General features: G+C 33.1%; 1 protein-coding gene across 1 annotated transcript; it reads right to left on the bottom strand.

Moving 5' to 3' along the window:
- Window positions 1-43: 43 nt before the first annotated feature.
- LOC120354595 (ceramide kinase-like) lies at window positions 44-10,760 on the bottom strand. The gene is made up of 5 exons (XM_039441949.1): window positions 10,232-10,760; window positions 3,861-4,139; window positions 2,719-3,135; window positions 1,790-1,942; window positions 44-99 (listed from the first exon to the last, which is right to left on the bottom strand). Exons 1-5 carry the CDS (start codon window positions 10,359-10,361, stop codon window positions 44-46), a joined length of 1,035 nt encoding a protein of 344 aa, XP_039297883.1. The 5' UTR covers window positions 10,362-10,760.
- Between the last annotated feature and the right edge of the window lie 1,990 nt (window positions 10,761-12,750).

Raw genomic sequence — 12,750 nt, 5'->3', positions numbered from 1 at the left:
ATCTTTCAAGCATTTTCGAGTCCAGAGGTGCACTGCTCTCATTTCACAGAAAATACAATCTCTCCTTCATACCCATGATTGGCAATGAACTCTTGAATCCTAAAGACAAACAAGTATGATTCAATAAGCTTCAACAACTAAAAAAAACATCATAAATATTCACTAACTAGACCGGTAGCAAGTGCATCGCCTTAACCCTCAAGTTATCAACCATGAGTGTTGTTTTGAATAACTCTACTTTAGAAGTAGAATAATTTGTGATTATATATATTTAATGGAAATCTTGATGTATTAGTCTAGAACACACACATTGATTGGATGTTTTTACTGTCACACAGATTTATTGCCGTCCTTATTAGAAGGAATATAACTTGGCCAACACATAATGTCTTTCTGCACACATCATGTGGTTTACAGTTCAATCTGGTAGAATCTTTAAGGACAGTAGAAAATCGGATTATAGAAAAATCTATGTATGTGTAAGGCCCCGTTTTCCTAGATGCGCAATCAAGTCTGAGTTACACTGCGTCACAGACCTAGAACTATAGTGAGATCCACGTTATTAAGTCAGCACCTGATTGGTGTTGTATCTTGTTTATCATTAGACAAAGCAGATAGCTCTATCCTTTTCTAGCTATTTTTCGGACAATGTACAAATGAAAATTAAAATGAGCTTTATTCCACCCATGAAATAAACAAATAGGAACTGGAAAAATACATTTTTTAGTTTTAGAATTAGGTCTATAATAGTAAACTTTTTTATTAGCGCTGGTTTAAACTTGAAAATAATCTATAAATACATATGAGATCACTTTTTTGCATAAGGCCACTTTTTTGGGTATAGAAATATTCAATTCAATCCTTTATTTCCAAAGGATATGGGTTAAAGTACACTCAACAATAAATCCCCATTTCTCAAATCAATTTGACTTATGATAAATGAACCACCATGACGAGCCCAGACGAGCTGTAGTACGAGAAGATCCGATCATTGTGTCAAAAGTTATGAGTTCTTGAAATTTTGATCCTTGAGGTGTCTTTATGCGCCCCTCTTCACTAGGAAATACTAAAATCAAGTGGATGATTCTGATAGAACATGATCTGATAAACCATTGTGAGGTCAATGATGTTAGTGATGATGGTTGAAGCTAAAAAGTAGGTGTTTTTCAAAATAAAAAGAGCATGTTATCAGGTGAACCTGGGAATCTATATGAGATAGAGTGCTGTATCTGGTGTCTGGACATCTCTTATGAACAATACATTGAAAAATCAGAACTACAATATATATTACAAGCAATAATGTATAAATATAGTGACTGGAATATATGAGGAGAAAGATGATACACATTAGTTTAATATGATTTCCCTACTTTTAAATATGACTTTAATTTTATAAAAACATAATCAAAGTACAAGTGAATAGAATATCTTTTGTTTTATGAGGGTGAACTTGAAATGGGATTAATTTGTTGCCATGAACACGTCGAAAAAATGTTCTCTGCTTTCCAGGTAGGGCAGATCAATATTATTTCTTGTCCACTACTAAGCCTGAACTCCAGGGGAGAAGTGAAATAAAATAATATACTGGCTATAGGCGCAGCAGCAAATAGACCCCACGTACAACTGTAGTAACTTTTAGACACAGTTTTAAACTATCCTTTGTCATTTCTTGTTTACACATTGATCACGTATTTCATTGAATACAGCATTTTATGTATACTAATAGATCTAGTTCCAACAAACGTTACAAGGAGCATCCTACAAAATAGATTAAAGCAAGTGATCAAACCTGAATAATTGTAGCGCTTTGGACCCATCCATCGAAAGTTGTCACTGTCTCGAATAATGTCACCCAAATATCCATACGACATGACACTAGCATAAAAGCATAGTAGTTTACTCTTGTTGTGGACACTACTAACATCCAGTCCAGTACTTTGACCTGAAACCCCAAAATAATTATTAAAATAAAAATAATTTAAAGTTGTTCAGAATGATTTCTAACAGCCATCTGAGACATTAAATGTTTTTTGAGTTTAGCTCTCCCTCACTTTATAGTTAACATCTGATATATGCAATTATAAATAGATAGTGCACAATTCATATTTTAAAATACCAATTACTTTCATATAATTGCTGGACTCAATTCACAAATCCCGTCTGATATATGCAGTAATAAATAAATAATGCACAATGCATGTATTGGAATACCAGTTACTATCACATAATTCATAACTGCTCTACTCATGAGAAAAATTGGAATAGAACAAAAGAGCATTATTTAGCTGCTTTCAGACAATGCGAGCGTTCAGCAAACAGAAATAATCATTCAATGAGCATTGAAATCACATCTGCTTCAGAAAAAAATCACCCAATGCGATCGGAGAAACATTCAGCAGGTGGAATCAAGATTATGACACGAGATATGCACTATTTATCAACATGCAACAATACGTTCTTTGCCATGTTTTAGTCACATTTTCAAAGTTTATATACTATCATTCAAGTGTTATCGACCGAAGTAATGGACAAACAATAATTTGTTTAAGCTATCAATTTTTTAGAGATGATGTGGATGATTCCTTGATAAAAGAAGAGAACGATATTAAATTTCCTAATCAGTCCTCTGTTTTTGAACAACAGTTTTTGAACAAATAATATGAATATCAATTTTACCAAAACATTGATTAATAATGAGTGGATAGTTGAAATACATACCTATTACAATATGTAAAACTGCAGTTCGTATATCAGTGGTCCCATGGATACAATAAGCGATAGTGTCAGTACTTCCCCCAGGGATTACTCCAACCCTAATTTTTGGGCGTGGATATTCGCAATCCAAGTCACTGGCATCCAACCCTTGATCTAAGGTTGTCCTGATCAACAAACCATTCATGATCTCTGAGAATGTTCCATCCCCTCCAACGCAAGCAATTCCATCGAAACCTTCAAGGTTTTCGGTCAAAAGCGTTTCTTTAGCATGATTGGCTCGCTGAGTGATTCTGAGATCCACTTTCACACCTGCCAAGTCCAACAGGGGTTTGACTTTTTTCTCGTAAATCTTCAAACCTCTTTTCTTACCTCCATATGGGTTGACAAAAATCAGTAGGTTTTTGGGGCGTTGAGTGAACCCTGTGCAAAATTATAAAATCATGATCAAAAAACTATGAAAATTGTTTTGAAATAATAAAATAATCACTTGAAATAATTCAGTGTTTCTATTCTTATATCTATTAAAAATATTAACACTGATCAAACAAGAGCGATATCATCATTGTCTCCACAATTACGACATCTGTAATAAAAATTTATCTGTACTTTGTAGGTTCATTCTTTTCCTGAATTGTAATAGTACATAATTTACATCCGTTCAAGATGCCAAAAAATTATCAAACTCAAATAATTTATATTGTAAATTCATCACTTGCATACAAATACAATGAAGTTCATGTACCGTAGAGTAATCAGAGTCCAAAAATGAACAAATAATTATGAACAAGATAATGAATAGAATGTAATTCTATTCTAATCTGATTCTAATTATAGCACAATATTGTAAAAATATCATAACGCTGTGCTATAGTGCAGCAGTTTTATTGCTTCATGATTATATATCAAGTGAGATAAATATCAATATCTATAAGTATCTGACTTGACCTCATTAACTACTATGCATTATTCAATTACATTGTTTTACATTGAGAACTAGAATGCAGAGCCAGGTCAATTTATTATTTTGAATCTTTTCTATTTATTGCGAAAAAGTGTACAAAAATCAAGCATCACTTGGCTACAAAAAATTTCAAAGTGGCGCTCAATTTAAATTATACAATTATAAATGTTTCTGATAACCTTACCCTTCAAATACGATTTGATTACTGTAAGCCATTTATCGACAATTCTTGGTTCTTTGTGAGCCACCAAAAGCTTACAATATACCCATTTGTTATTTTTCTCTTTGAAAGTGTAATGGATGAGGAAGCTGCTATGGGAATGACTTGTGAATTCTTCAATTGAATCTTCTGTGCCGATTTCTTCAACAGTATCATTATTCTGACTGTTCAAGCAGCAAGAATAGTCACGGTAATGGTCGTAACCCACTCCAATCACATCATTTAGCTGCAACGAGTATCTTGCTGTGAAGAACAATTACACCATATTAATATCACACGAAAAATCATAAAACACAGTGTTCTGATATTATCATAAATGTTTCGTGAATAGCTTTGCTATGAAGGATATCATGTCACAAACGAATAATAACACATGAAGATAATCTAATAATAACATACATATTTGTACAGATCATCACTTCGTAATGAGGCATATTGTGTAAAATGAAGCTTGAATTATCTTGATATTTTTGACATGACATTTTCATGTCATGTAGAGATATTGATAATGAACTAATTGGCAAACCTGCACTAGACGAGACAGAAAGGCAGACTGTCTTAAACCAGGAATTGATTGTAAACAGTTTCCTATAGGGAGAGGGTCAAATGAATCTTGAACACTGCTTTTTTTTATTAATTTACCCCATTCCAATCAATTTCTAAAAAACTTGTGGTAGGTTATTAAACTGCCTGGTACATATTGAAACCTCACTAGATTGGTATATTTTAGAAAAAAAAAATACTTTTAACCATGATCATTCATTGGCTAGGAAAATTTCGAAGGACTTTAGATATCCTGACTATGCGAGCATATTGGTAGATAATTATTACCAGGTCTCATTTCTCTGTTACACCTTCTTTTTTTGAGTAGGTACTCTGACGTGAGATTCCAGGCACCACCTCTGGTTAAACAACCATATTATTAACGATAATAATAATAATATTTCGTATCTATGAATTTTATACAACCAAATCCCACTTGAATTCTTAAAAGTTGTCGCAGTCAGCTCCAAATTAAATGCCAATAGTACTATAGTGAGTTTCACGTTATTAAGTCAGTACCTGATTAACATTGGTTTTGCTATCCTTTTCTTTCCTCAGACAGATAGTTCTATCCCTTTCTAGATCCGCACTCTTGCCAAATCGTTTGTATGTTATGGAGAAATATAATGAACACCAGAATAATTATCGATCAATCAATAAAATTTTATTTATTCAAGTAGTTGCATATAAAAGACAAGCTTCACAACATTGAATCGTCACAATCAATAATAAACACAGAAAATACAAAAGTGCAAGGAGGAGACGTCAAAGAAAAAACACAGCCTCTAGGAGCACCCCCAGGAAGAAATCGATTAATTTCAGTTTATTCATAGGAAATTTTTATTTTGTAATAATTGTATGGTATGTAATTTTCTTCCCTCAAGACATCCACACATTCATCCACTGTGTATGGAAAAATCTTTAAAGTTATGGGGAAGTCTATTTATAATTTTTATTGCGCAATAGTGTGGGCCTTTCTCCAGAAGGGTTAGTCTATGTGCCGGGTAACCGAAGATTGAGCCACCAATCCTCGTATTGTAGGAATAAATATAAAAACTTATCATCAAATTATATATTTTCTTGGTGAATGAAATATATTTCAAATAGAATTGACCATTATAAACAAAAATAAACCAATATTTCTTCAGATATACCGAGATGACTAGAATCACAGCTATAAAGTAGCCTACCATAACCATCCAAAGCAGGTTGAAGCTTTAATGAAGCAGGAAATCATTAATTGGATAAAAAGTAATTATTTTTTTAATCTTTGATTTATTGTAACTGTTACCTGAATCGTTATTTTACATTTTATCTACCTTCTTCCAGCCCTGCCTATCTACCCATCTTCTTTCACTTCCCTGTCACTCCTCTCCCTTTCTGTTGTACCTTACCTGCCTATCACATGGGAAACCATAGTTGGCAAGGTATTTCCCCTCTCTTTCTTCCAGCACATTCCACATCATTTTAGCAATATTATCTTATTTTTTTGGTGTTACTTTCATTGTTACTGTTATTGTAATTGTTTTATTGTATATTGGTTTTCTGTATTTTTTGTGTGTTGTGAATAAATTGAAAAAATTTAATAAAAATTGGAAGCACAGCTATAGCCTACTACTCGTATAGAAGGCAAAGGTGGAAGAGAATCAACAACTCTTTCGTCCTATCATTTCCACTGATTTTACAACATAAATCTCACCAATATACGAGTATAAGGTACATTCTAAATACGAACAGTTGAATTTCAACTTAATTAGACGTGTGGTTCTCAAGAAGCACTGATGAATGAGTAAGTGAATCAGGAAGTTTTAAATTTTATGTAATTGTGGAACAAGAGATATTAGCGGATGATCAGAACAATTCCAAGTTTGTTACTCTAACAAGCTTATCTTTTCTCAAGGCTAAGTCCTAAAATGACAAATCTAAAAATATACTAGTATGCTCACTAGTTAGTTATCTCAATAATTCATGCAACTTACATAGATGGGGTGCCTATCACGTTTGAGTTCTTCAAATGATTCTGGCCTATCTATTTCGCTATAAAAGCATACTAAATAATAAATCCATATTTGCAATACTTTTAACCCCCTAAATATTTGTTTGGGTACAAAAGTCATTAATTTTTCATACTTTCTACAGTTTTTGAGAATATCTCCACAACCAAACCTCTTTATGAAACTTGTTTGGTTATCGATACCAAAGAAGAATAAATTTGTAATGAAAGGCCTCACAGGCTTTGCCCATGTGAGGAACCTTCTTCAAGTTTTGTATATGTATATTGTAGGCTATATTGTTTGTACTTTCCAAGAAGAAGAATAAAGATCATTTCAATTTCAAAGAAGGCTAACAACTCTAGCATCATTATCAAACGAGATACAGCGGTTGAAATATAGTACCTATTGTTTGCTTTGTTTTTTTTAAATTAACATTTTTTCAAAGACAAATAACAAGAAACATAGTTGATGATTTACAGCAGAGAATTCCATGGAGGTGTGTCAGTTTCAATATAAGCTAAAAATATTATCTGTTCTATTAACAGAAGTAACAGAAAAATTACATTATAGCTCATAGCTTGGAACCTTTATCGCTAGACTCAGAAATATCTTCACAAATTTTCCATAATACCTCCAATTAATCAATTATAGCTCATTAATTACTACTGCAAGCATTAAAAGCACATTTGATTGGCGAAGAGGATTTAAATTATCTTGGAATGGATTTTTTATAGTTTAAAGCTTTCCTTTTTGAATTGAAGGTTTTTGTGGTGGTGTTCGTATAGAAGTCATATTTCATCAACTTCTACATTCATAAAAGGAGGTAAAACAACTTCCACTTTACCAGTTGATTCTGGTTGATTAACTTGATTGAGTTGATTTTACTGGTAGATTGGAACTAACTGGTATAGTTGGAAGTTTCCCTATCTATTAACCTAAGAGAAAAACAAATTTCTCCTATTCTTGAAATTTCTAAGTTACTATTTCGTTACTATTATTACTTCTTAACGTTCAAATTGCACTGCAGCAGTCATTCAGCAAAAAATAACATTCTCCAGAAGGTATATCCCAACCGTTTTCTTCTAGATATTGAGATAAAACTGTTCATCTCATATTGCCATGTTTTATGATCATAGAGGAGCGTTTTTGGTATTGTAATGCACATTTATTCTTCTACAACAGGTTAAATAGAAAGGTATATTTTAGAAGATATTCTTGAAAAACTAATGTGCGAAGCAATCACGGATTTTTAGCTTCAAAAAGTGTACAAGGGGTTGAACGTGTTGCTAATCTGGATTTATGATACAGCATGAGTCCAAATTAATTTAAGCAACAAAAACATGATATACAATTTTTTGTAAGTTGCAGTCTTCTCAGTTTACGATTTGACTGTACTAAGTATTCATTCCACACGAAATTAAGGTCGACAATATTCTCCCAGAACTGAATGAATTCATGATAATCCAGCTTGACACGAACTGCGATTATTGAATCACTTGATATTTTATAAATAAACGACAAGCTGGTAAACTAACGACTTATAATTTAACTTCACTCAATTGGACAACGAAGTGAGTGAGCTAGTCAGCTAGTAATCTAAAATTTCCGCGAAATTGTCTGCTAGTCGTTAAGTTATAAAATATCAAGTGCACATTACAAACTTCACATTGGAGATAGAAAAAGTGTATTCATCAATGTGATGGTAATTGACCGAGCGAAGTGAGGTCTGAGATTCAAGTCGAGGGTTTTGCATTTCTCTTTATGTTTATAATATTATGTTCCGCATTTACGGCGAAACGCGGCAATAGATTTTCATGAAAATTTGATAGGTATGTTCCTTTTTGAATTGCGCGTCGACGTATATATATAAGGTTTTTTGAAATGTTGCATTTTAAGGATAATATAAAAGGGAAAGGAGCCTCCTTCATACGCCAATATTACCGAAAAAACAGACTATAGAATTATTCATCATAGATCAGCTGTCGAGTTGATTATTGATTGCATGCAATATAATAACTCAAAGTAACATAGTATCTTCTCCCGACCTTTCTCTGCTTTCAACTCCATCAGCTTTTGATGATAGTAGTTGTTTTCAACAGATGATTAGCATTGTCGATAGACCAGCCCAATCAGCCATTATTCGTTTTCACACCGATATCTCACCGATACGACAGGACAGGAGGGAATTTACTCTGATGGACAGTATTAGAGGAGGCTGTGGTTTATAACTGCGTGAGGTCTACTGTTCACAGAACTACTAGTGGTAACATAGATTCTTTGAAGAATTTTCACTCATCACAGTGTAGAATGATAAAATAACTGAACGTACAATTATAGTTAGATTTTATAATTAATTTTCTATAAACTTATTAACATTCTAAACTCAAAATTTCTTGTTAATTTTGGACCAAAACTATCAGTGTTTAAAAGTATTATAGCATTTAAATTTGATTAAACGCCGAGAAAACTCGAAAATGGAATATTTAAATAATCAAGTAGTACATATTTACTCCCTATTGAACGAGACAGAAATTCGTCCGACTTTGCCTTTGAAAGTTAGTAAGCTTAGGGTTTTATTAGTAATTGAAGTCAAGTTTCTAAGTTCTATAGCAGACATTACCAGGAAAGGTAATGTGAAATTCCTTTCTGACGAATTCAACGAAAGCTCTATGCCTTCTACAGTTTTCGGATTCCATGAAGCTCTATGCTTCAAAAAGCTGGATACCCACATATCAGTATCAGCGAATGTCATATCAGTGTCCTGTTAAGTGAGAGTATTGTTCCCATAAGTTCTAATAGGACTATCACTATTCATAATCGCTCGGCCGGTCTGAGTGGGAAAAGTCCGAATAGAGCTTATGAAAATTCGTTATCACTGTGCCAATCAATTTCACTGATACCGATATTTGGGAATTTAGTTTATTCCATTCTGGTACTTTAGTGTCATAGGGAGGTCGCAAATCTTATTGGGGCTTATTGTAGAATTAAAACATCTCCGAACTCGGAGGTATATGCGGAGCAGAAGGATGGAAGGAGATGGAGAACCAGTTCAGCCAATTAGAGTGATGAATAGAGTCAGAAACAAGCACGGTTGCCAAGTTGACAAAACAGGCACACTTCATGCAATGCTTTCAGATAGGAAACCACGTATGCGTATTATGCGATGCTGAAGAACGCTGTCCACTCTAGCTTGGCAACATCGCGGCCGGTGTATCCCTTCTTTTCTCTGCTCAGCATATCCCTCCAAATTGGAAGTGTTTTAATTACACTATAAGACAACACAATCTAAACAACTCAGTATATCATGGAATAGTGGTTGGCTGCCGTATGAATTAAAAGGACCTTCATTATGTTTAAAGCTGGATTTTCACACGACAGTGAAAATATAATCCTATAAGTTCTATGAGATTATTCATACTCCCTCGGCCGGGCTGAGTGGGAATAGTACAATCAGCATAACGCGGAGAAGTTCAATTGAACCAACTAGAAGCAGCATCTAAACGATTAATGAGCAATGTTAATATTGATGATAACAATTAATTGTCCAATGCCACTGAAGTTCTTTTATGACAAGGAAGGCGCTCCATGACCAACATGAATAGACGCAATTTATTGTTCATTGAGGAGATGCTCAAAACTGTAATTGAAAAAAATTATATTTACATTTATTAGACTATCATTAGATTATAATCAACAGTGTAGTAGCTCCTGGCAATTCATGAATGTTACTAATTCTATTGTTTTCACAAATCTTGAATCAATATGGTAAGAAACAAAAAATTTAATCATAGTACTTACTGACAGGAGATTTTTCTGTTTCCCAGATCAAGGTTCCGTGATTAAGAAGAACTTTATAACGCCTTCCATTGATCTTGAATGTTGTAAGAAGGACAGAGTCCAAGATATCTTCGCTTGCAGCTTGAGCCATTATTCTACACTACACTAACATATTGTTACTTTACCACAAGACAAGAGGGGATACTGCCTAACAGTAAGATGTTGATATAACATGATAACTATTTGTAAACATTTCCCAAGTAGAAATCACCAAGGCAAGAAATAATACTTATCCACGAAACTAGGTATTTATTAAAAAATGCAATCTATAAAAGCTTGAGATTGTGTTGGATGACGGTAGAATTGAAAATATTAAAATAAAAATTGATAGAGGTTAAGATTGGGAGAACAACAACTCAATAAAAATATACAATACACTTCCTCGTTGGGAGCTAATCTAACCAATAAATTGGAATTTCAGGAGAAAGAAAACAATCTCACGCTTACAACATCGTAATCATACGTTGTCTGCTGGGTGCTCGCTCACGATCAGTGCTGCCACTACTGATACATCAAAATTCTCTAGACTCAAAATGAAAGTCATTCTGATGATTTTCAAAAACCATAACTCCAATCTGAATACGGTTATCTACTATAAAGTTTTATTAGAAAGTATATCGTCCATGGAAAGAAAATATGAGTAGGATTTCTCCTAGTTACGGGACATAGTAACCATGTAGCTTATCTCTCGAATATTGTGTTTTGGTGGCTTGAAATTCTCTCTAGGGGATGAACCTCTTAAGTTGGCAACACTTTACACCACAGGATTATTGATATTGATGAAATATTTCGATAGGAATCCACCAGGGACCGACACTTTTGCAGAGTGGGCTGGGTTTTTTTTTTATTCTGATGCCCACACGAGTCCTAGACTTGTGCGTGGGCGTGGGGTGTGAGGAATGGTGATGGGAGATCAATAATCAATTGGAAAATGAAACTCAGTCACAGGTGAGTTTCAAAATACCGAGAGATGATTTGAATGAATAAATTAATGCATTTCCACCTCAAAAATATAATTACGGTACATAATAGAAATTTAAAAACATTCTTGAAAAAGTTCAACTGACCACATTTCCAGTGTTGTGATCAGTGTATAGAAAAAACAAAGATATGATTAACGCAGTAAAATAATAATTTAAACAAAAAATTATTGATTGGTAAGCAATAAACTATATATTATGGAAATATTAAATTGAATAATAAATATGATTTGTGAATATGATGCTTATACTCTTGTGTTTTCTTGAATTTTACATGAGTACAAAGCCTTTCTTAGTATAAAAACTGGTCACGATTTGAAAATAAATTGAATTATAAGGAGATTTTTACATGATTATAATATGAATATGACTTGTCCATATAGAATAACTCAATTATTATTGAATCATCTATTGAACACCTATAAAAGGGGTATGTAGATTCGTCAATCAACTGCAATCAAATGCTTGCTATAATAATATATATTATACTAATTTGTATATATGCACCTGTATTGCATAAGACAAAAGCAAAAACTGAAATACACTTGAAGACTTACATTGTAGTCAATAAATTAACAAAGCTGAAATTATGAATGCGCTATTTGTAAATTTATTTATGATAAAAATTCCTCTGTAACTGACACACTTTTATTATGATAATATAACAATCTACAATCTTATCTTGATATAGCATTGTGTTATCGGATTGGCACGTTAATAGTCGGTCCCGGCTGAAGTATGACAGTCGTAAGGCCCATTATTGACGGCTTGAATGATATATCCAGGTGATCCGGAACCTTCCAGCATGGGACTCCCCACCAACTGAAGCCATACGAATTTACTAATGGCTTTTATTAGGTACTTTTGGTTCTATTAAATCCTTGAAAAGTCATGAATATCAGAAACTTTTATTGTTTTACTTCAACTACCACAATCATCCATTATTTTATGCAGCTAGAACATTTACTTCTGACAGTAACTGACATGAGACATTTTATTTTCTATGTAGTGGACCTAGAAAATTAATTCTGATGAATTACTGTACAATATCATAAATGTAACATTATTATTATCATGTTAGTTTTTAACACAATAGGTAGCATCATAGTCACCAGGCTGGATGGCGCTTGTAATATTTATGAATGTCTCAGTATGCTCTCAGCAATTCTACTCCAAACACAATTATTCTGTCCTAATAGGATGTAAAATGACACCATTTATTTTGTATTCACATACTTTCATCCATCACATCAGTTTTGAACAGATCAGCACAATTATGTTCATATTGATTGTTGGAAAAGATTTCAAATGAATTATTATTGGGTTCTTGGAGAACTGTTCAACTATTTTAACCTAATGATAATAATATATTGTTATATTTACAAATTTTACAATTAAAGACATCACAATGTAAACAATTCAGTAAAGGTACAAAATTCCATTTTATCGTAGGTACTTGATTTGGCCATAATGAGATGAAAGTAATCTAATTTTGTACAA

This window comes from Nilaparvata lugens, chromosome X, assembly GCF_014356525.2.
Source record: "Nilaparvata lugens isolate BPH chromosome X, ASM1435652v1, whole genome shotgun sequence".
Classification (NCBI taxonomy): Eukaryota; Metazoa; Arthropoda; class Insecta; order Hemiptera; family Delphacidae; genus Nilaparvata; species Nilaparvata lugens.
Note: the sequence above shows the minus strand (reverse complement) of the source record. Positions and strands in the feature narration are given on the sequence as shown.

Bases quoted from the DNA above. Each gene is read 5' to 3' on its own strand.
- LOC120354595 (XM_039441949.1), bottom strand. From the start codon at position 10,361: ATGGCTCAAGCTGCAAGCGAAGATATCTTGGACTCTGTCCTTCTTACA. The intron at 3,136-3,860 runs GTAAGGTTATCA...AATTTTGCACAG, and splicing joins AATCAAATCGTATTTGAAGG to GGTTCACTCAACGCCCCAAA. The intron at 1,943-2,718 runs GTATGTATTTCA...TTGGGGTTTCAG, and splicing joins AGTTTTACATATTGTAATAG to GTCAAAGTACTGGACTGGAT.